We start from the raw sequence: 24,600 nt of genomic DNA on the forward strand, positions 1-24,600 counted from the left end.
CTAGAATTTTGATTGTTTTAAGAAAATACATAGCCGAAGCTAGGAAACATGTAGGGACGACAACTAAATTCCACGCTACTGCAAGCTAAACACAATTTTCTGTCAGTAGTCCTACCTAAAAGCTGGCGCTAATTATGTTTGTTCTATCCCTAAAAAAATCTAATATCTGTTCTGAATCACATGCTTCCACAGACTATTAGTGTTCAAAAAAAGTTCGGTCCTACTTTTTTTTCCAAGAAAAATTTCGATCTATTCATCTTTAATCATGACACAAGAAATAATAACAATTACATCCAGATTTATAGACCACCTAACGACAACTACAAGCACTGAAGAGAGCCGAAGGCGTGCGCGGTCATCGCCCCTCCATCGCCGGAGTTTCGGTCCTCCTTGATTTGTCTCACAGCCATGTATGTAAGTGCAACCAATTAAGATTTGCAAGACATAGTGCTATTAGTACGTGCAATACTAATGATTATCCAGACATTCCTCTCAGGAGCAAAAGGGTTTACTTCAAGTTCGTTCTGATGCAAACAATGGTATATAATCGATCCTACTAGAGGAGATGGCTGGAATCTGGGTCTCTCTGATCGTCGACATGGATTCCAAATCCGTACCCTCTTGTACCCTTCGAATGATCATTCACAGCTGCAAGTTTGGAACATTGTTGTGGCAGCCATCAGTGGATGTCAGTACTTCAAACAGTATCACTTCATTATTTTTTCTCTTAAAAAAGTATCTTCTCACATGGAAAGGTACTATGTAGTGACTATTAATTACTACTGCCAGCTAATATTACAATATGTAACGTTTGGTCTACTTCACTATATATGATGTGGCAATATGCATTTTCACTTGCCAAACGTACACACCAGAAAGCATCCCATAAATACACTATGAAGTGTAGCACATTAGCATGATATAAAAAAGAGATGAGGTCCTTAGTTTAGGGCTATTTCAAATAATGCTGCTCTGGGTGCTAAATGTTATGTAGGACCTAGGAAGCAGTCTTAAACAAAGCATCATACCCAGAGAAAACAAATGATGAAAAGAAACACACACAAAATTACAAACCATTTTCATGGGTACTAGAGCATTCATTTCTTTTTAGACCTTTCTTCTTCCTTTTTGACAGGGAACAATAAAGGAGGCGTTTTGTGGGAGTGTCGTGTAAAGTAAGATCAAAGGAGTGTAATATACAAGCACTACAGAGAGTGGAAAAGCATTTCTATGATCAGAAGTATGGAGTGTTTTATTGCAAACAAGGAATTCAGGAGTTTCCGAACCTGTGAAGCTAAATGTAAACATGGGTTTCCACCAAGACTTGAATGCCAAAGCTACAGAAGATTTGGAGGGCCCTAACTTCCCCTATTAAGAATGGAACAATGAATATCAGAAATAATGTAATGCATAAATATATCACTATGGATACAAGGAATTGTATTGCACTCCAAATTTTCAATACATCATACTCCTTCCGTCCCATATTAATTGATGCTGAAACAAATGCATCTAGGCGTATTTCAGTGATACATATGTTTCAGCGTCAATTAATATGGGAGGAAGGGAGTATAAACTTGACCATGATGGCTTGTACAAATTCACGAAAGGTAAATCAAAATAGATTACAATATAAACATATGTTTGGTACAAACTAATTATTTCACAAAAAAAAATTCTAGTCCCTGCATGTTTTAGATTTAGAAAGAACTGATGTGGTTCAGACATGGAAGTAAATGCTCATGTTCCATTATTTGAGAGAGGTTCTATTTCTACAAGCACTAGGGTTGCTAGATCAAATTTATATTTGAAATTGTGTGGGGTTGTAAACTTTTTCAATTTTTTTCTACATTTCGTGGGTGCTACCGTGCACGGTAACACCAAGAGTGCTTACATAACTATATCATATTAATAAAGATGTGGATGAACCTGGGCACTGTTTGAATATCCCTGTGTAACATACCTTTACTAGGAAGTTCTTATTGGCCTGCCAATTTGCAGCTATCTGAAACGAGGAATTGTTGGCATCGTCTGTTGGTTTGTCCTTGCCCACCCTAAAGATCATATTAAGTTGAAATATAGTCAACTGAACTGATGAAAAACTGAAAACTTTGAGTTCATTAGAGGCCTACCTTGTGGCTAGCTCAAGACCAAAATCAATGTAGTTTACAATTTCGTCTGCATCTTCAAAACGGGGACCTCCTTTTACCTAATGGACAGACATGCATATTCATCAAATCTTTAAAATTATAAAGGAAATTCTTAATTACACTTAGAAAATGCATGAGACTAAACTACACTGTGAATTACATCTTTGTTATTCACAAGTTGCTTGTGACATCCTCGGATTGTGTTATTTATGTCTATTATTTACAATTGTACCACACTTTACCAACATGGCAAGTAGCAGGTGATACCTAGAAAAAAGTATCTATAATCAAATTTAGCACATGTATTGAACATTTTTACAAACAATATAGACTTTAAAAATCCACATATTAAATATTCAGAATATTTATTTAAGTACATAGATGGCGAACTACAAGATTACTATGCACTTTCAGTGCACTTCCTAGCAATTGCATATCCTACTAGCCAAACAACGAGAATTTCTAGGCACATACCAACAGTACATTTATATACAAGAAGGAGAAGTTATATTCTAACAAGACCAATAAGCCAAACTACTGCAGCAAACTGATGAGGAGAATAGAATGGAAATTGTTTGTCTAAAAAACTAGTTATAGTGGGTTGAGTAAATAGGAGGCAGGTCCTTATATAGGTTATGAATGAAAAGGAACAGCATGCTCTTTCCCATACATGAAATAGAATAAAAGTACAAAACTTAACCGTGTCAAAAGATAAAATAAAACAGAATTCTCCTCACCTGCCTTAGGACAACCTGGTGCTGATAGAATGATGCGACCAGCTACTCATCAAGGAAATTGTATAAGATTCAAAAATGATAATGTTGTAGGGATTCAATAAAGGTAATAAATTAGTTTTCACTTGGTAACAATTATTTATGAACCACTAATCTTGCTACGACAAAAATATTTTATCATTGCTTCATATACAAAAGTGACAAGAAAGAACCATACATAGAAGGCAGCCTTAATTAACTGTGATTGATCATCAAAAAAATTATTTCTAACTGAAATCTAAGAATTTTACAAAGGAGCTCAGACAGCAAAAGTTTCTGGCATACTTCACAATGATGGTACTCACATATCCAGAAGCATTCGCATTATGTGTATATAATCTTCTAGAAAGATCTTTGCAAAGTAACAAAAGGTGTAAAGCATTTCTTATTGAATAAGAGGGAACAGGCATAACGAACCTGTGTACTTCTGACAAGTTCTAGAGAAAAATTTAGTGAGGGGCTTAGTGGGCTAACTGATCCCACACCATAACTGATTGCATAATCCCAGTTCTTCAAGTCCTCAAAAGGCAAACAATTCATGCTTCCATCTGTTGGAGTGCCTAAAAGATACATGAAATGGGGCAAACAAAAGTATAAATAGAAGGCCCTGAAATTGATACATGATAGGAAAAGAAAAGGCTTGTAAGAGATAAACATCAATATATCCAAATGTAGGAAGCCAGCATATGAATTCTAAGAGCAAACAGCTATTGCACAAGCTGTAGCAGAAAAAAAAAACATGCCAAATAAATATCTGGATTCACTAGAATGAAAATTTTGGGAACACAAAGTTTTTCCCATATATAGGATACTTGAGCTAATATGTACTCTGCTATGGAAATCTTACAACTTCACAATTTTTTCGCTTGTAAGCACAATAATGGATGGATACATGTATTAATTAGATAGACTACGCGCTTGCTAACTTTTTAGTATTCCTCTGGGATCCAGAAATTTTATTAGGCTTTAGTCTGTCCTATTATGTACTCCCTCCGTTCCTAAATATTTGTCTTTCTAGAGATTCCAACAAGTGACTACATAACAAAATGAGTGAATCTACACTGAGGGAGTATGTTTTTATAGCAACTGTGGGTTTCGATCTACACCGAATGGCTTAGGAAAACTCGATGATGTGATGTTCTCTTGCTTATATTTTGCACTTCACTACTTATATAGATCAAGGTTGGGATCAAACATGAGTTAATTCCCATCCAAATACAAGTGTCTATAGTGTTACACTTTTATATGAAAGGATTTCCGCTAATGAGATTCTTCTCCATGCTGAATAAAATAATGTATACACAGTCTCTCAAGATGATAGAACAGAGTTAAATAAAGAACTCTGTCTAGAATGTGCAGATAAAAAGAAGATAATACTATGTGATAGCCTCAAACTTTTTTTGGAAGTATGAAGTAAATAAATGTTCCGGTAATAGGAAGGTTCAGTAACACTCACTAAGCCAGTCACTAAGTGGCTTGTATTGTGCCCCTGCGCTTAATCCCCCTATTCTTCCAACTAACCATGCACCATAGGGAACCACAGAGGGTTCCTCACCGGGTACTGCAAAGAAAGGTAATATGAGCATACTATAATCTGACTAGATATAAGAGAAATATTAGAAAATAACATAAGCAAAATTATTCGATTAAAGTTAGGGCCGGCATCTACTTACAGACAAATGGCACAACAGATGCCCCCAATGATAGATTCTGGGAATCATATCTTAAACCGATAACGCTATTATTTTCTGAAAGCATGCTGCAAAACAGAAAATTTTATCTTCGTCACTTATGATTCATATCATTATTTAGATATAAACAGAAGGAATATTTTCTGATTTATAGTGCAGCTGTTTCTTAACGCTGTCAAGTAACAAATTAGTGAAATGATATGAACAGCAATGTTCATGGTATGCACCAAATGTGAAAGAATACATTAAGTAATTACAATCTACCTGTTTCCGGCTTGCAAAGGAATTGTCGCAAAGGAACCAATACCATTCTTAGGGAAATGAATGCTTAACTTCAAAGTGCTGGATAAACAAATTATAAGAAAAATCAGCACTATCTATCAACATAGTCCATCAAATTGAAATCATTGACAATTTTGGCCATCGAATAATGAAGCACTTACGGTTTCGCCGTTGACACAAGAAAGTGCGCAAGGGTACCTGGATTATACAAATCACTACAAAATCCCAGTCAATCATGCATATTGTGTTAGTTATTAACAAGGATATCATAACTGGCATATAAATAATATGACTTTTGGTAAAACTATGCAATGACCACCTCTGCCATCGAAGTTGAGCCTCCCCGCCGGCTGGTGATGCCTAGTGAAATATAGTTAGGGAAAATCAACTTTTCTTGCAATAAAATATCCAGGAAAACTAAGGGCCAAATCGCTTGGATACAGTTGCGGTCAAATCGACATGAGGATCCTGCAGCATCTTGAGCATGACCCCTGCATTCACGCTCCCAACTTGATTGAAGTAGTCATCGAAAAGGCCGCGCAGCGAGGGCTTCCCGAACCACTGCTCGTACCCCGGCACCTGCATGCTGCATGCTCAAGACCACTATCAGTCACTTGAGCACACACATAGAGAACATAGGTATATGCAATTCATAGCTAGATTAATTCCCTTTTTGAACTAATTTATAGATCAAACTTTTTATTATATTAACTTAATATCCATAGACTTAAAGCATTCCTTCCAGTTTAAATCGACGGAGCATAGATACATGGGTACGACTAGTCAAACATAAATCTGAAATTCTAAACCCGATTGGTGTTGGTAATGAATCCTGTCACTCATGGATGGAGCATAGGATCAATCAATCAAAACACGGTCAGTGTGGTGTGTCGACATCGTCATTAGTCCTATTGGAGAGCATAGGATCTGCCCAACAGTGAGGTTTTTGACGGGAGAGACTATGAGTGACCGAGGGGGGACGGGAGGGGCAGGCACCTGGTGCGGGCGGCGTTGGGAGGGGGCTCGATGAGGGGCGGCACCTCCACCCTAGGCTCCGGCGGCGGCGCCGGCGGCCACTCCCGCGCCGGCTTGCTCCGGGAAATCCCCATCGCTCTCTCCTATGTCCCGATTGCTCGTCTCCTCCCTCTCCGGTTGCACAGATCCGTCGACGCTCCTCGCTCGCCGCCGATCGAAAATCGCAGCCCGATCCGAACCCCCGGTTGGTACTCTCCTTTGGGCTTTTATGTCTCCTGCCTCCTCGTTTCTTTTCTTGCCAAACAAGCACAAGGCTCTTCTTCTAAACCTACGGCCGTGGGGCGATCGATCATTGCGTGCCGTCCGCCCGTCCGAGCCGGGGACTGAGATTTGTATTCGGCCGTCCTGAGTCCTGACCTCCATGTCCATGGAAGTGGAACCACGGCTAAGGGCGGACTCTCGAGTCTGAAATCTCTGAATGTCTCAACACTTGTTCCGGTCTCTTTCTTCAGAAATCGCAGTGTCTTTGCCACCCCAAAAACAGAGGGGAAAACCCACCCTACTCTCTACAGTATTTTCTTTTCGAGCGGTAAACCCCAGTTTATTAAGGAGTTTGGTTTACAGGAATGATAAACGGGTCATATGTATGCCCAGCCACAAACGGCGACCCTCTACTAAAGAAGACGAAATTTTAGCTAAAGCTATGAGCCTCACAATTTAAAGTATTTGTGACACAATCCTTTGTTACTAGCCAGCCGGGGCCGCCACACCTCCCCATCCTCCCCCCACCGCCACTAGAGGAAGCCGCCCGGGCTTCGCTGCGGGGCTCCATGGGCGCGGGGCACTTCCCCGGATTTGGGTCGCCGGCGGCCTGGCGTGGCTATCGTTCTGGGCGGCATGTGGTGTCGGGCACGCGTGTGATGGTGTTGTGGCTCGTGCGTGGCTCCGTTTGGCTGCGGGCATGTGGAGGCGGGACCGGAGGGTGTTCGGTGGATTTTGACACGGCCTGGAGGTGGTGACAAGATAGGTGCTGTTGGAGGGTAGGGACTGGCCTGTTGCGGCTGCCCTGGCGGCCTGAGTTGTCGGCTACCTTGGGCGTCCCCGTCTGGATCTGAATGATCAGATCTGATGGGGCGTGTTTGTTTCTCCCGATGGCGTTCTCCCGCAGTTGGTCGGCGATGTTACCTGACCCTTGGCCTTCTCCTGCATTTGTCGAGTTGGGATCCGCGAGTGGTTTGGAGTGGCATCCACACGCTATCGTGACAGTGTAGGTGTTCTCGCGGGGTTGCTGGTCCATGGTGGTGGATGATGGCCAGGGCGCATAGGTATTGGGGGTTGCCTTGGTCCGTGTTGTCACAAGCTTTCACGTTATGGTTCACGTGCTTGCTACATGTAGCGTCGGTCCGTGTTGCGCTCTCTAGGCACTGTTGTGTCATCCGGCGGATCGGTGCCGAGGACCACAAATTTGGAGGCTCTCAAGCGTGTTTGGCGGCGGTCGTCGGTGGTCATTTGGTTGTATCCTCCCCTGTCCACGGGAACCGGCTGGGGACGTGGGTGTGGGCGCTTCCTATGGTGGGGGACGCCGACCCAGGCAGAGTGATTGATGTCGGACTAGGAGTGAAAGAAGACGCCTTTCGCTTCTACTCTCATGATTGGGTGGTCTTGATGTGGATGGTTGGCGGTGCCTAGGGGCATGAATGCCCGAGCGGTGGTCCTGGATGGTGAGCTCCATGTTTGGTTTTTCTGGCAGGCTCCATGATGGCAGTTGTGACTTCACATGTTGGTTGTGTGGATGGAAAGGGGTGTAGTGGTGGGAGACTTTGGCCTGCTCTGGCAGTGCCCAGATATGGTGTGCCTGGGTCATCCCTCGTTGCGATGATGATAGGGAATCATCCCGTGGTATAGGCGAGTTTCTGAGCGAAAGCTTTGCATCGTGGGTGCGGGCGACGATGGAGCCCATGGGTGCCGCTTGCTACGTTGTCATGGGTCTTGTCCTTGTGTCAGGGCTAAACTCTAATCTGTTTGTTTGGAGTCGGCAACGGCGATGCTTCACACCGTCATCCTCTTGGGGGTATTGTCATGGAGCTCAGGAGTCTTCAGTCGAGCCTCAGCTAAGTGTTAGGCTTGCTTTAGGTTCATGTTTCTCTTTTGAACTGCCTTGTAAGGGGGTCTTCCCATCATATTGATTCGTTCGACCGTGTACTTTGTTCTGATGTTGCTTTATAAATAAAGTGGGACGAAAGCTTGTTTCGGGAGCAATGCAAAAACATTAAGATGATTTTTTTCTAGTATAAATCACGAATTGCAGATCGTTTCCAATCATTCTTTTCTCCTGTTTTGTGCTCCATTGGTAATGAGAGGTGGAGAAAAAGCAAGAAGCGGTGCATGAGATTGACGGATCATACTTTTTCCCTTTTTCACAATGGACTTTTGCTTAGTGTGGCAGAGTGCAAAGTTTTTCCTACTATTTTTGTATTTCATTAATTTTCAAATTGGTGTCACTTTTGTTGTTACCGTCAGCTTGTTAAGGTATACAAGGTTGGGCTTCAGAGCGGTGCATGAGATTGACGGAACTTGCTCATGTGCTAATGTGGTGGGGAGGCACATCGAGGAACAAGAACGGATGCTGATATAGGGCAGCTCCTCATGAAATGGAGCAGAAGATTCAGATCTCAGTACTAAAGGCCTTTTTTTCTTCGTACCAGAACGGGAGTTGCATCCTTTGCAGCATAAAGCTACAGCTCTAACATTAGTCACATTACCACGAACTCATTTCATTCCCAAACAGACACTCTTCTCGCTTCAACTCAACTCCAAAACTATACTCTAACAGTGGATGGGAGAGGGCAAGAAAATAGCGACTCAACTCGATCTTCAAGATCTTCACTTCCTGACAAATAATCATGCTCTTCACTTTTTCACAGCCAACTATTACATTTATCAGAAGTTACTGTAGCTCATCTGGTTGAAGGCAGAGCTATCAACAAATGCGGTAACTCTCAGCAGTACTGTAGCCTATCTTGTAAGTAACTCTCAGTAGTAAATGGAGTGCAAGTACAAGCCTACAAGGCATAGATTAGGATGCTGCCCTGTGTTGGTGTTGGATAAGTGAGCAACTAATCTTTACTGAGGGCCAAAGGCCAATACATATACATGTGTGGTAAAATGTAAGGAACCTCTTATATAATGGGGATATACCGAAAAGAGACTATACACATCTAACACCCCCCTCCCCCTCAAACTCATGGTGGATCAACAACACTGAGTTTGGAGAGGAAAAAGGTATGCTGCGCTCGAGTCTGTGCCTTCGTGAAGAAGTCAGCCAACTGTAACTCTGAGGGCACATAGTGAAGAGCGAGAGTCTGATCCTGCACAGCAGCACGCACAAAGTGGGCATCCACACTGATGTGCTTGGTGAGCTCATGCTTCACCGGGTCACGCGCAATACTGATAGCACCAGTATTGTCTGACAGTAAGGGAGTCGAGGTAGTAGCAGACACACCAAAATTCTCAAGTAACCATCATAACCAGATCACCTCAGCCGTCAACATAGCCATGGCGCGCAACTCAGCCTCTGTACTCGAGCGAGAAACTGCAGTCTGTTTCTTTGTCTTCCAGGCAATAAGAGAGCCACCAAGAAAGACACAGTAAGCAGACAGCGAGCGTCGATCAGAGGGATCACTAGCCCAGGTAGCATCAGAGTAAGCCTGGAGCTCAAGAGAACTGGAGCGAGGAAAGAAAAGACGCTGAGAGATCGTGCCACGAAGATATCGTAGAACACGGAGGAGGTGACTATAGTGGACAGAGGTGGGGGCTAAAACAAATTGACTCAGGATGTGAACGGGATAGGAGATGTCAGGACGCATAATAGCAAGATAGACAAGGCTACCAACGAGGTGACAATAGCGAGTGGTATTAGGAAGAGGGTCACCATCAGAGGCACGAAGCTGAACGTTAAGCTCCATAGGAGTCACAGCAGTGCGGTCATCACTGAGAGCAGCTCGAGCAAGAAGATCCTGAATATATTTCTCTTGAGATATGTAGAAGCCATCAGAGGTGGAGGAGATCTTAATCCCAAGAAAATAGCGAAGAGGACCAAGATCAGTCATGAGGAACTGGTCGTGAAGGCGGGCCTTAACAAAGGCAACGTAGTCAGAGTCATCACCGGTGATGATCATGTCATCAACATAGAGAAGGAGAAGAGTCCGACCACGAGCAGACGTGTGAACAAACAACGGGGATCATGATCACTGGGCAAGAAACCAGCTGCAGTCACCACAGAGGCGAAGCGCTCAAACCAAGCGTGAGGGGCTTGTTTAAGACCATAGAGGGAGCGGCGAAGTCGACAGACCATACCATCAGGAGCATAGTACCCCGGTGGTGGCTGCATGTAAACCTCCTCACGCAGCTCGCCATTGAGAAAGGCGTTCTGGACATCAAGTTGAGAGGTAGACCACTGACGAACAGAAGCCACAGCAAGGAGAGTGCGGACAGTGGTCATGTGAGCAACAGGAGCGAATGTCTCGTCATAGTCGCGTCCCTGCTCCTGCTGAAAACCACGGGCCACAAGACGAGCTTTGTAGCGCTCAAGAGAACCATCGGAGCGAGTCTTAATCTTGTAGACCCACTTGCAGGTGATGGGATGAACACCGGAAGGGAGGGAAACCAGCTCCCATGTGCCAGAGCGCTCAAGGGCAGCAAGTTCTTCAGCCATCGCAAGCTGCCATTCAGGTTGAGTCATGGCAGTACGATAGGAAGTGGGCTCAGCAATGACAGAGAGACCATACCGATCAGGAGAGTAGCGATCAGGCGGGGGGCGAGGACGAGCCCGGAGGTTGTGAACCGGGGGAGGCGTGAGGAGAGGTGCACCAGAGGTGGAAGGCGCGTCAGAGGAGACATCCTCAGAACGAGGGCGACGAGTATAATGAAGAGGAAACGGTGAGAGAGGGCGGCGGACTGGAGATGATGGTGGAGAGGTGGAGGATGAGGATGGAGAGGAGGGTGTCGGTGGTGAAGGAGAAGGAATGAGAGGTGCCGGAGGTAGAGGTGACACGGGAGGCACATAGCAGGGTGTATCGGGAAGGAGAAGGAAAGAGAGATCGTCCGCAGAGAAACTCGAGGAAGAAGGACGTGGGTAGTAGGGACGAGACTCGTCAAAAGTCACATCACGCGAGATGCGTAAGTGACGACCCACAAGATCCCAACATCGATAGCCCTTGTGCTCATCACTATAACCCAGGAAAACACACTCAACCGACTGAGCAGTCAGTTTGGTGCGTTCCCGGGGGGCAAGAAGAACATAGCACACACATCCAAACATATGGAGAGCGGGGTAGTCAGGAGAGCGACCAGTGAGATACTCCAGAGGAATACCACCCTGCAAGGCAGTCGATGGCTGAATGTTGATGAGATAGGTGGATGCAGAAACAGCTTCAGCCCAAAAATGGGGTGGAAGGGAAGCAGCAATCATCATCACATGAGTCGTCTCAAGTAAATGACGATGCTTACGTTCGGCAACACCATTCTGAGCATGAGCACCAGGACATGAGAACTGGGCAAGAGTACCCTGTTCCGCGAGAAAACCATGCAACAGCTGAGAGATATACTCTCCAGCAGAGTCAGCACAAAAAGTATGAATGGGCGTGGAAAACTGGGTGAGAACCATGGCAGCAAAACGTTTGTATATAGGGAGAACCTCGCTACGAGATTTCATGAAGTAGAGCCAAGTGTAGCGAGAGAAATCATCAATAAACAAAACATAGTAGCGATGACCACCTTTCGAATCAAAGGGAGCAGGACCCCAGACATCAGAATGAACTAAGTCAAAAGGACGCTGAGATACAGACTCACTAGTAGGATAAGGTAACTGAGTCTGTTTGCCAAGTCTGCAACCATTACAATGTAAGGAGACATCTCCAGATACAGACCCTAAGAGGCCCTGACGAATTAAAGAAGATAAGCGAGAGCCACAGATATGTGACCGAGGTGATGATGCCACTGCTGGAAGGACGCAGACGAAGAGGCAGCAAGAGCATGAGAGCTGACAGAACTGGTGGCAGCGGAAGGAACACAAAGCCAGTCAACCTCCCAAAGGCCCTCTGACTCACGGCGCCGGGGGCCAGCACCAACCAAATCCTGGGTGCGACGATCCTGAATGGAGCAAGAGTCGGTATCAAGAATGACACGACAACCAGAATCAGTAAGTTGGGCAGCAGAAAAAAGATTCATAGTAAGGCGAGGAACATGTGAAACACTCGGAACTGAAAAGGATGGAGTGGAAAGAATACCACGACTAGCAACAGGAAGAGATGTGCCATCAGCAAAACATTAACAGGCAAATCAAGAGGTCGGAGAGAAGACAACACGGAAGAATCAGAAGACATATGAAAGGAGGCTCCAGAATCCAGAACCCATGAAGATGTACCTGACTATGTAGGTGCCGGTGATGGTGAGGAAGGGGATGCAGTCATAGCAGCAGCAGAAGCAGTCGACGAGGAGCCTGAGGAAGCAAGAAGACGCTTGAGGCGAACGATGTCCTGGTCAGTGAGTGACAGAGTCGAGGAAGACACAGGAGTCCCGCTGGAGGAGGAGCGCCTCTGGTCTCGCTTCTTCTGGCTACAATCAGACTCTGGGTGACCTGGCCGGGAGCAGTAACCACAGACGGTGTCACGGCGCGACGTGCCCTTCTCAGCATTAGGAGGACGGCTCACCCCCCCTGGAGGAGTAGGCAGGAGCGGCGGAGCATTGAGGCGAGCAGAAGACACAGGAGCCCGGGCTGCCAATACTGACGGAACCAGAAGCAACCCAGCAGAGCGAAGGCAGGTCTCCTCAAGATGGAGCTCAGCGAGAATCTCTAAGATAGAAACACGACCACGAGCAAGCAAGTGAGCACGGAGAGGTTCAAACTCAGACCGGAGACGAGATAAGAACTCATGGACCCGCTGAAACTCCAGATCAGACCGAGTATTCTGACAGCAACAACAGGTTCCACAAACAACTGTCCGAAGAGAGTCAAGCTGACGCCAGATAGCAGAGCACTGTGAATAGAACTCATCAACAGAAGAATCACCTTGCTGGAGTGCGTGCTCCTGGCGCACCACAGAGAGGCAGAGAGCATCACCAGAGGGCTGATAGCACTGACAGAGATAAGACCACATCGCTGCAATTGTGCCAAGTCCCATGAACTCGGAAGCAAACTGAGGGAGGATACTCGCAGTGAGAACAGCAGCAGCTCGAGCATCATCATTGCACCACTGAGTGTAAGCAGACAGATCATCCCGGTACACAGAGAGAGCATCAGAATAAGCGGATACCTGCTGATCATAAGCATCAACCGCAGCATCATCCAGAGCCTTGGCAGCATCCCGGTCAGCCTGAGAAGCATCAGCAGCAAGGACCGGCGGCACCGGTGGGATTAGGGCCACGGGCGCAGCAGGGCATGGCGGACAGGGGACCTCGCCAGAAAGAACACCCCACAGAAGAAGGCCACGCATATGAATGCGCATGAAGCCCACAAACTCAGCGTAGTTGGTACCATCAAAGATCACCGAACACCTAGGAACAACAACATAGCCCGAAGAAGACATAGCAAGGTCTTCTGTTGCTTTCTCTGTTCAGCTTCTGCCTGATTTTTTTGGTCAACGCACTGAAGATACCCGATCGGGATCGGGATCGGGCTGGAGGACGAGCGAGGCAACCCCACTCGATCAGAAGCGCGAGGGCGGGCGGCCTGGGCTTCGCACGACCCGAAGCAGGAGGCCGGCGGCCTGGCTCGATTGGGAGTGGGAACGAGTGGGGCGGGGAGACCTGGCTCGATCCGAAGCAGGAGGCCGGCGGCCTGGCTCGATCTGGAGCGGGAACGAGCGGGCGGGGCAGCCTGGCTCGATCTGTAGCCGGGGCAGAGTCCCCGCGCGAACAGGCGAGCGGCCTGGCGCAGACAGCCGCGGGCAGCAGCGGCCAGGCAGCGGCAGGGGGCGCCGGCGGCCAGGCGGGCCAGGAGCATGGTGGGCAAGGTCGGCCGGAGAAGAAGAGCTCCGGGCGCAGTAGGAGGGCTTGGTCCGGGCAGGCGGCACGGACAGGTGCCGGATCTGGCCAGCCAGCAACGGAATGGGCTGGAACGGCAGGATTCGAGGGAAGCTAGGAGGGGAGCGCACGGAGTTGTTGGGGAACGTAGCAGAAATTCAAAAAATTTCCTACGTAACACCAAGATCTATCTATGGAGAGACCAGCAACGAGTAGAAAGAGAGAGGAGAGTTTGCATCTACATACCCTTGTAGATCGCTAAGCGAAAGCGTTCAAGTGAACGGGGTTGATGGAGTCGTACTCGTCGTGATTCAGATCACCGATGATCAAGTGCCGAACGGACGGCACCTCCGCGTTCAACACACGTACAGCCCGGTGACGTCTCCCACGCCTTGATCCAGCAAGGAGAGAGGGAGAGGTTGAGGAAGACTCCATCCAACAGCAGCACAACGGCGTGGTGGTGGTGGAGGAGCGTGGCAATCCCGCAGGGCTTCACCGAGCACCTACGGGAGAGGAGATGTGTCACGGGAGGGAGAGGGAGGCAACCAAAGGCCTTAGGTATGATTGCTCCTCCTTTCCCCCACTATATATAGGGCCAAGGGAGAGGGGGAGGGCGCAGCCTTGCCCCCTCCTCCAAGGAAGGGGTGCGGCTAAGGATGGGGGAGGAGTCCATCCTCCCCAAGGCACCTCGGAGGTGCCTTCCCCTTTGAGGACTCTTCCCTCCCAAGTTTCCTTGCGCATGGGCCTCTTGGGGCTGGTGCCCTTGGCCCATGTAGGCCAAGGCGCACCCCCTACAGCCCATGTGGCCCCCCGGGGCAGGTGGCCCCACCCGGTGGGCCCCCGGGACCCTTCCGGTGGTCCCGGTACAATACCGATGACCCCGAAACTTGTCCCGATGGCCGAAACAGGACTTCCTATATATAAATATTTACCTCCGGACCATTCCGGAGCTCCTCGTGACGTCCGGGATCTCATCCGGGACTCCGAACAACATTCGGTTACCACATACAAGCTTCCTTTATAACCCTAGCGTCATCGAACCTTAAGTGTGTAGACCCTACGGGTTCGGGAGACATGCAGACATGACCGAGACGTTCTCCGGTCAATAACCAACAGCGGGATCTGGATACCCATGTTGGCTCCCACATGTTCCACGATGATCTCATCGGATGAACCACGATGTCAAGGACTCAATCGATCCCGTATACAATTCCCTTTGTCTAGCGGTATTTTACTTGCCCGAGATTCGATCGTCGGTATCCATACCTTGTTCAATCTCGTTACCGGCAAGTCACTTTACTCGTTCCGTAACACATCATCCCGTGATCAACTCCTTGGTCACATTGCGCATATGATGATGTCCTACCGAGTGGGCCCAGAGATACCTCTCCGTTTACACGGAGTGACAAATCCCAGTCTCGATCCGTGCCAACCCAACAGACACTTTCGGAGATACCTGTAATGCACCTTCATAGCCACCCAGTTACGTTGTGACGTTTGGTACACCCAAAGCATTCCTACGGTATCCGGGAGTTGCACAATCTCATGGTCTAAGGAAAAGATACTTGACATTGGCAAAGCTCTAGCAAATGAACTACACGATCTTTGTGCTATGCTTAGGATTGGGTCTTGTCCATCACATCATTCTCCTAATGATGTGATCCCGTTATCAACGACATCCAATGTCCATAGCCAGGAAACCATGACTATCTGTTGATCACAACGAGCTAGTCAACTAGAGGCTCACTAGGGACATATTGTGGTCTATGTATTCACACGTGTATTACGATTTCCGGATAATACAGTTATAGCATGAATAAAAGACAATTATCATGAACAAGGAAATATAATAATAATACTTTTATTATTGCCTCTAGGGCATATTTCCAACAGTCTCCCACTTGCACTAGAGTCAATAATCTAGTTCACATCGCCATGTGATTAACACTCACAGGTCACATCGCCATGTGACTAACACCCAAGAGTTTACTAGAGTCAGTAGTCTAGTTCACATCACTATGTGATTAACACTCAATGAGTTTTATGTTTGATCATGTTGCTTGTGAGAGAGGTTTTAGTCAACGGGTCTGAACCTTTCAGATCCGTATGTGCTTTACAAATCTCTATGTCATCTCCTAGATGCAGCTACCACGTTCTATTTGGATCTATTCCAAATAACTGTTCTACTTGGAGCTATTCTAAATTGTTGCTCCATTATACGTATCCGGTATCTCTACTCAGAGCAATCCGGATAGGTGTCAAGCTTGCATCGACGTAACCCTTTACGACGAACTCTTTTACCACCTCCATAATCGAGAAAATTCCTTAGTCCACTAGTTACTAAGGATAACTTTGACCGCTGTCCTATGATCCATTCATGGATCACTCTTGTACCCCTTGACTGACTCATGGCAAGGCACACTTCGGTGCGGTACACAGCACAGCATACTGTAGAGCCTACGTCTAAAGCATAGGGGACGACCTTCGTCCTTTCTCTGTTTTCTGCCGTGGTCGAGCTTTAAGTCTTAACTTCGTACCTTACAACTCAGGCAAGAACTCCTTCTTTGACTGGTCCATCTTGAACACCTTCAAGATCATGTCAAGGTATGTGCTCATTTGAAAGTATTATTAAGCATTTTGATCTATCCTTATAGATCTTGATGCTCAGTGTTCAAGTAGCTTAATCCAGGCTTTCCATTGAAAAACACTTTCAAAATAACCCTATATGCTTTCCAGAAATTCTACGTCATTTCTGATCAACAATATGTCAACAACATATACTCATCAGAAATTCTATAGTGCTCCCACTCACTTCTTTGGAAATACAAGTTTCTTATAAACTTTGTATAAATCCAAAATCTTTGATCATCTCATCAAAGCGTACATTCCAACTCCGAGATGCTCACTCCAGTCCTTAGAAGGATCGCTGGAGCTAGCATACCTTTTAGCATCCTTAGGATCGACAAAAACTTTCTGATTGTATTACATACAACCTTTCCTCACGAAAACTGGTAAGGAAACTCGTCTTGACATCCATCTGCCAGATTTCATAAATGCAGCTAATGCTAACATGATTCCGACGGACTTTAAGCATCGCTACGAGTGAGAAAATCTCATCGTAGTCAACTCCTTGAACTTGTCGGAAAACACTTCGCCACAAGTCGAGCTTCATAGATGGTGACATTACCATCCACGTCCGTCTTCTTCTTAAAAGATCCATTTATCTTAATGGCTTGCCGATCATCGGGCAAGTCCACCAAAGTCCATGGATCCGTTCTCGGATTTTATGGCCTCGAGCCATTTATCGGAATCCGGGCTCACCATTGCTTCTCCATAGCTCGTAGGTTCATTGTTGTCTAGCAACATGACTTCTAAGACAGGATTACGTACCACTCTGATGTAGTACGTATCCTTGTCATCCCACGAGGTTTGGTAGTGACTTGATCCGAAGTTTCATGATCACTATCATAAGCTTCCACTTCAATTGGTGTAGGTGCCACAGGAACAACTTCCTGTGCCCTGCCACACACTGGTTGAAGAGACGGTTCAATAACCTCATCAAGTCTCCACCATCCTCCCACTCAACTCTTTCGAGAGAAACTTTTCCTCGAGAAAGGACCCGATTCAAGAAACAATCCATATTGCTTTCGGATCTGAATTAGGAGGTATACCCAACTGTTTTGGTTTTCCTATGAAGATGCATTTTATCCGCTTTGGGTTCGAGCTTATCAACCTGAAACTTTTTCATATAAGCGTCGCAGCCCCAAACTTTTAAGAAACGACAACTTAGGTTTCTCTAAACCATAATTCATACGGTGTCATCTCAACGGAATTACGTGGTGCCCTATTTAAAGTGAATGTGGTTGTCTCTAATGCCTAACCCATGAACGATAGTGGTAATTCGATAAGAGACATCATGGTACGCACCATATCCAATAGGGTGCAACTATGATGTTCGGACACACCATCACATTATGATGTTCCAGGCGGTATTAATTGCGAAACAATTTCCACAATGTCTTAATTGTGTGCCAAAACTTGTAACTCAGATATTCATCTCTATGATCATATCATAGACATTTTATCCTCCTGTCACAATGATCTTCTACTTCACTCTGAAATTACTTGAACCATTCAATAATTCAGACTTGTGTTTCATCAAGTAAATATTCTCAACATCTACTCGAATCATCTGTGAAGTAAGAACATAACGATATTCACTGCATGCCTTAGCACTCATTGGACTGCACACATCAAAATGTGTTACTTCCTACAGGTTGCTATCTTGTTCCATTTTGCTGAAACCGAGGCTTTTCAGTCATCTTGCCTAAGTGGTATGATTTGCATATCTCAAGTGATTCAAAATCAAGTGAGTTCAAACGGTCCATTTGCATGGAGTTTCTTTATGCATATATACCAATAGACATGGTTCGCATGTCTCAAACTTTTCAAAAATGAGTGAGTCCAAAGATCCATCAACATGGAGCTTCTTCATGCATTTTATACCATTATGACTTACATGGCAGTGCCACAAGTAAGTGGTACTGTCATTACTATCTTATATCTTTTGGCATGAAAATGTGTATCACTACGATCGAGATTCAATAAACCATTCAGGTTTAATACTAATCTTGATGGTAGAGGGAGCGTGCGATGTTTGATCATATCAAACTTGGAAACACTTCCAACACATATCGTCAGCTCACCTTTAGCTAGTCTCCGTTTATTCCGTAGCTCTTTATTTCGAGTTACTAACACTTAGCAACCGAACCGGTATCTTAATACCCTGGTGCTACTAGGAGTACTAGTAAAGTACACATTAACATAATGTATATCCAATATACTTATATCGACTTTGCCAGCCTTCTCATCTACCAAGTATCTAGGGTAATCCTGCTCTAGTGACTGTTCCCCTTATTACAGAAGCACTTAGTCTCGGGTTTGGGTTCAACCTCGGGTTTCTTCATTGGTGCAGCAGCTGATTTGCCGTTTCATGAAGTATCCCTTCTTTCCCTTGCCCTTCTTGAAACTAGTGGTTTCATCAACCATCAACAATTGATGCTCCTTCTTGATTTCTACTTTCGCGGTGTCAAACATCACGAACACTTCAAGGATCATCATATCTATCCCTGATATGTTATAGTTCATCACGAAGCTCTAGTAGCTTGGTGGCAATGTCTTTGGAGAAACATCACTATCTCATTTGGAAGATTAACTCCCACTCGATTCAAGTGATTGTTGCACTCAGACAATCTGAGCACAAGCTCAACGATTGAGCTTTTCTCCCTTAGTTTGCAGGCTAAGAAAATCGCCGGAGGTCTCATACCTCTTGACGTGGGCACGAGCCTGAAATCCCAATTTCAGCCCTCGAAACATCTCATATATTCGGCGACATTTCGAAAACGTCTTTGGTGCCTCTACTTTAAACCATTTAATTGAACTATCACGTAGTTATCAAAGCGTGTATGTTCGATGTTCGAAACATCCACAAACGACGTTTGGGGTTCAGCACACTGAGCAGTGCATTAAGGACATAAGCTTTCTACTGATCGCATAATCGCTACTGTCAACTTTCAACTATATTTTCTCTAGGAACATATCTAAACAGTAGACTATAGCGTGAGCTACGACATAATTTGCAAAAGGTCTTTTGACTATGTTCAAGATAATTAAGTTCATCTTATGAACTCCTGTTGGAAATATGCCCTAGAGGCAATAATAAAAGTATTATTATTATATTTCCTTGTTCATGATAATTGTCTTTTATTCATGCTATAACTGTATTATCCGGAAATCGTAATACACGTGTGAATATATAGACCACAATATGTCCCTAGTGAGCCTCTAGTTGACTAGCTCGTTGTGATCAACAGATAGTCATGGTTTCCTGGCTATGGACATTGGATGTCGTTGATAACGGGATCACATCATTAGGAGAATGATGTGATGGACAAGACCCAATCCTAAGACTAGCACAAAAGATCGTGTAGTTCATTTGCTAGAGCTTTGCCAATGTCAAGTATCTCTTCCTTTGACCATGAGATCGTGTAACTCCTGGATACCGTAGGAGTGCTTTGGGTGTATCAAACGTCACAACGTAACTGGGTGACTATAAAGGTGCACTACAGGTATCTCCGAAAGTATCTATTGTTTTATGCGGATCGAGACTGGGATTTGTCACTCCGTGTAAACGGAGAGGTATCTCTGGGCCCACTCGGTAGGACATCATCATATGCGCAATGTGACCAAGGAGTTGATCACGGGATGATGTGTTACGGAACGAGTAAAGTGACTTGCCGGTAACGAGATTGAACAAGGTATTGGATACCGACGATCGAATCTCGGGCAAGTAACATACCGATAGACAAAGGGAATTGAATACGGGATCGATTGAGTCCTTGACATCGTGGTTCATCCGATGAGATCATCGTGGAACATGTGGGAGCCATCATGGGTATCCAGATCCCGCTGTTGGTTATTGACCGGAGAACGTCTCGGTCATGTCTGCATGTCTCCCGAACCCGTAGGGTCTACACACTTAAGGTTCGATGACGCTAGGGTTATAAAGGAAGCTTGTATGTGGTTACCGAATGTTGTTCGGAGTCCCGGATGAGATCCCGGACGTCACGAGGAGTTCCGGAATGGTCCGGAGGTAAAGATTTATATATAGGAAGTCCTGTTTCGGCCATCGGGACAAGTTTCGGGGTCATCGGTATTGTACCGGGACCACCGGAAGGGTCCCGGGGGCCCACCGGGTGGGGCCACCTGCCCCGGGGGGCCACATGGGCTGTAGGGGGTGCGCCTTGGCCTACATGGGCCAAGGGCACCAGCCCCTAGAGGCCCATGCGCCAAGATAAAGGAAAAAGGGAAGAGTCCTAAAGGGGGAAGGCACCTCCGAGGTGCCTTGGGGAGGATGGACTCCTCCCCATCCTTAGCCGCACCCCTTCCTTGGAGGAGGGGGCAAGGCTGCGCCTCCCCCCTCTCCCTTGCCCTATATATAGTGGGGAAAAGGAGGAGCAATCATACCTAAGGCCTTTGGTTGCCTCCCTCTCCCTCCCGTGACACATCTCCTCTCCCGTAGGTGCTCGGCGAAGCCCTGCGGGATTGCCACGCTCCTCCACCACCACCACGCCGTTGTGCTGCTGTTGGATGGAGTCTTCCTCAACCTCTCCCTCTCTCCTTGCTGGATCAAGGCGTGGGAGACGTCACCGGGCTGTACGTGTGTTGAACGCGGAGGTGCCGTCCGTTCGGCACTTGATCATCGGTGATCTGAATCACGACGAGTACGACTCCATCAACCCCGTTCACTTGAACGCTTCCGCTTAGCGATCTACAAGGGTATGTAGATGCAACTCCCTCCTTTCTACTCGTTGCTGGTCTCTCCATAGATAGATCTTGGTGATACGTAGGAAAATTTTGAATTTCTGCTACGTTCCCCAACAGTGGCATCATGAGCTAGGTCTATTGCGTAGATTCTTTGCACGAGTAGAACACAAAGTAGTTGTGGGCGTTGATGTTGTTCAATATGCTTACCGTTACTAGTCCAATCTTGTTTCGACGGTATTGTGGGATGAAGCGGCCCGGACCGACCTTACACGTACTCTTACGTGAGACAGGTTCCACCGATTGACATGCACTTGGTGCATAAGGTGGCTAGCGGGTGCCAGTCTCTCCCACTTTAGTCGGAACGGATTCGATGAAAAGGGTCCTTATGAAGGGTAAATAGCAATTGGCATATCACGTTGTGGTCTTGCGTAGGTAAGAAACGTTCTTGCTAGAAACCCATAGCAGCCACGTAAAACATGCAACAACAATTAGAGGACGTCTAACTTGTTTTTGCAGGGTATGCTATGTGATGTGATATGGCCAAAAGGATGTGATGAATGATATATGTGATGTATGAGATTGATCATGTTCTTGTAATAGGATTCACGACTTGCATGTCGATGAGTATGACAACCGGCAGGAGCCATAGGAGTTGTCTTTATTTTTTGTATGACCTGCGTGTCATTGAAGAACGCCATGTAAACTACTTTACTTTATTGCTAAACGCGTTAGTCATAGAAGTAGAAGTAGTCGTTGGCGTGACAACTTCATGAAGACACGATGATGGAGATCATGATGATGGAGATCATGGTGTCATGCCGGTGACGATGATGATCATGGAGCCCCGAAGATGAAGATCAAAAGGAGCAAAATGATATTGGCCATATCATGTCACTATTTGATTGCATGTGATGTTTATCATGTTTATGCATCTTGTTTACTTAGGACGACGGTAGTAAATAAGATGATCCCTTACAAAATTTCAAGAAGTGTTCTCCCCTAACTGTGCACCGTTGCTACAGTTCGTCGCTTCTAAGCACCACGTGATGATCGGGTGTGATGGATTCTTACGTTCACATACAACGGGTGTAAGACAGTTTTACACAGCGAAAACACTTAGGGTTAACTTGACGAGCCTAGCATGTGCAGACATGGCCTCGGAACACGGAGACCGAAAGGTCGAGCATGAGTCGTATAGTAGATACGATCAACATGAAGATGTTCACCGACGTTAACTAGTCCGTCTCACGTGATGATCGGACACGGCCTAGTTGACTTGGATCATGTAATCACTTAGATGACTAGAGGGATGTCTATCTGAGTGGGAGTTCATAAGATGAACTTAATTATCCTGAACATAGTCAAAAGACCTTTTGCAAATTATGTCGTAGCTCGCGCTTTAGTTCTACTGTTTAGATATGTTCCTAGAGAAAATATAGTTGAAAGTTGATAGTAGCGATTATGCGATCAGTAGAAAGCTTATGTCCTTAATGCACCGCTCAGTGTGCTGAACCCCAAACGTCGTTTGTGGATGTTGCGAACATCGGACATACACGTTTTGATAACTACGTGATAGTTCAGTTAAATGGTTTAAGTAGAGGCACCAAAGACGTTTTCGAAACGTCGCGGAACATATGAGATGTTTCGAGGGCTGAAATTGGGATTTCAGGCTCGTGCCCACGTCAAGAGGTATAAGACCTCCGACGATTTTCTTAGCCTGCAAACTAAGGGAGAAAAGCTCAATCGTTGAGCTTGTGCTCAGATTGTCTGAGTGCAACAATCACTTGAATCGAGTGGGAGTTGATCTTCCAGATGAGATAGTGATGTTTCCCCAAAGTCATTGCCACCAAGCTGCTAGAGCTTCGTGATGAACTATAACATATCAGGGATAGATATGATGATCCTTGAGGTATTCACGATGTTTGACACCGCGAAAGTAGAAATCAAGAAGGAGCATCAATTGTTGATGGTTGATGAAACCACTAGTTTCAAGAAGGGCAAGGGAACAAAGGGATACTTCATGAAACGGCAATCAGCTGCTGCTCAAGTGAAGAAACCCAAGGTTGAACCCAAACCCGAGACTAAGTGCTTCTGTAATAAGGGGAACAACCACTGGAGCAGAATTACCCTAGATACTTGGTAGATGAGAAGGCTGGCAAGGTCGATAGAAGTATATTGGATATACATTATGTTAATGTGTACTTTACTAGTACTCCTAGTAGCACCAGGGTATTAGATACCGGTTCGGTTGCTAAGTGTTAGTAACTCGAAATAAAAGCTACGGAATAAAACGGAGACTAGCTAAAGGTGAGCTGACGATATGTGTTGGAAGTGTTTCCAAGTTTGATGTGATCTAACATCGCACGCTCCCTCTACCATCAAGATTAGTATTAAACCTGAATAAGTGCTCTTGCACCTAAAGGAATGGTTTATTGAATCTTGATCGTAGTGATACACATTTTCATGCCAAAAGATATAAGATAGTAATGATAGTACCACTTACTTGTGGCACTGCCATGTAAGTCATAATGGTATAAAACGCATGAAGAAGCTCCATGTTGATGGATCTTTGGACTCACTCGTTTTTGAAAAGTTTGAGACATGCGAACCATGTCTATTGGTGTATATGCATGAAGAAACTCCATGCAAATGGATCGTTTGGACTCACTTGATTTTGAATCACTTGAGATATGCAAATCATACCACATGGGCAAGATGACTGAAAAGCCTCGGTTTCAGTAAGATGGAACAAGATAGCAACTTGTTGGAAGTAACACATTTTGATGTGTGCAGTCCAATGAGTGCTGAGGCATGCAGTGAATATCGTTATGTTCTTACTTCACAGATGATTCGAGTAGATGTTGAGAATATTTACTTGATGAAACACAAGTCTGAATTATTGAATGGTTCAAGTAATTTCAGAGTGAAGTAGAAGATCATTGTGACAAGAGGATAAAATGTCTATGATATGATCATAGAGATGAATATCTGAGTTACGAGTTTTGGCACACAATTAAGACATTGTGGAAATTGTTTCGCAATTAATACCGCCTGGAACACCATAGTGTGATGGTGTGTCCGAACATCATAGTTGCACCCTATTGGATATGGTGCGTACCATGATGTCTCTTATCGAATTACCACTATCGTTCATGGGTTAGGCATTAGAGACAACCACATTCACTTTAAATAGGGCACCACGTAATTCCGTTGAGATGACACCGTATGAATTATGGTTTAGAGAAACCTAAGTTGTCGTTTCTTAAAGGTTTGGGGCTGCGACGCTTATGTGAAAAAGTTTCAGGATTAAGCTCGAACCCAAAGCGGATAAAATGCATCTTCATAGGACACCCAAAACAGTTGGGTATACCTCCTAATTCA

The 24,600-nt window shown here is 45.5% G+C and overlaps 1 protein-coding gene across 2 annotated transcripts; it reads right to left on the minus strand.

Moving 5' to 3' along the window:
* Positions 1–428: 428 nt before the first annotated feature.
* Positions 429–6,360, minus strand: LOC123099947 (uncharacterized). Of its 2 annotated transcripts, XM_044521962.1 has the most exons (13): positions 5,893–6,357; positions 5,338–5,482; positions 5,216–5,256; positions 5,058–5,111; positions 4,879–4,956; positions 4,597–4,682; positions 4,380–4,484; positions 3,341–3,483; positions 2,888–2,929; positions 2,133–2,209; positions 1,964–2,054; positions 1,287–1,368; positions 429–648 (listed from the first exon to the last, which is right to left on the minus strand). In XM_044521962.1, the coding sequence occupies exons 1-13, from the start codon at positions 6,003–6,005 to the stop codon at positions 557–559; spliced, it is 1,149 nt and encodes a 382-aa protein (XP_044377897.1). In that variant the 5' UTR covers positions 6,006–6,357; the 3' UTR covers positions 429–556. The 2 variants fall into 2 exon arrangements, with proteins under 2 accessions (XP_044377897.1, XP_044377902.1); XM_044521967.1 differs by lacking the exon at positions 2,888–2,929 and having other exon boundaries at positions 5,893–6,360.
* Between the last annotated feature and the right edge of the window lie 18,240 nt (positions 6,361–24,600).

This window comes from Triticum aestivum, chromosome 1B (genome assembly GCF_018294505.1).
Source record: "Triticum aestivum cultivar Chinese Spring chromosome 1B, IWGSC CS RefSeq v2.1, whole genome shotgun sequence".
NCBI classification, from domain to species: Eukaryota; Viridiplantae; Streptophyta; class Magnoliopsida; order Poales; family Poaceae; genus Triticum; species Triticum aestivum.

Excerpts from the sequence above, each read along its gene's own strand:
- LOC123099947 (XM_044521962.1), bottom strand. The coding sequence starts at position 6,005 with ATGGGGATTTCCCGGAGCAAGCCGGCGCGGGAGTGGCCGCCGGCGCCG. Across the intron at positions 5,483-5,892 it reads CCCAACGCCGCCCGCACCAG|CATGCAGGTGCCGGGGTACG; the intron begins GTGCCTGCCCCT and ends TTGAGCATGCAG. Across the intron at positions 1,369-1,963 it reads ATAAGAACTTCCTAGTAAAG|GGGAAGTTAGGGCCCTCCAA; the intron begins GTATGTTACACA and ends CATTCTTAATAG.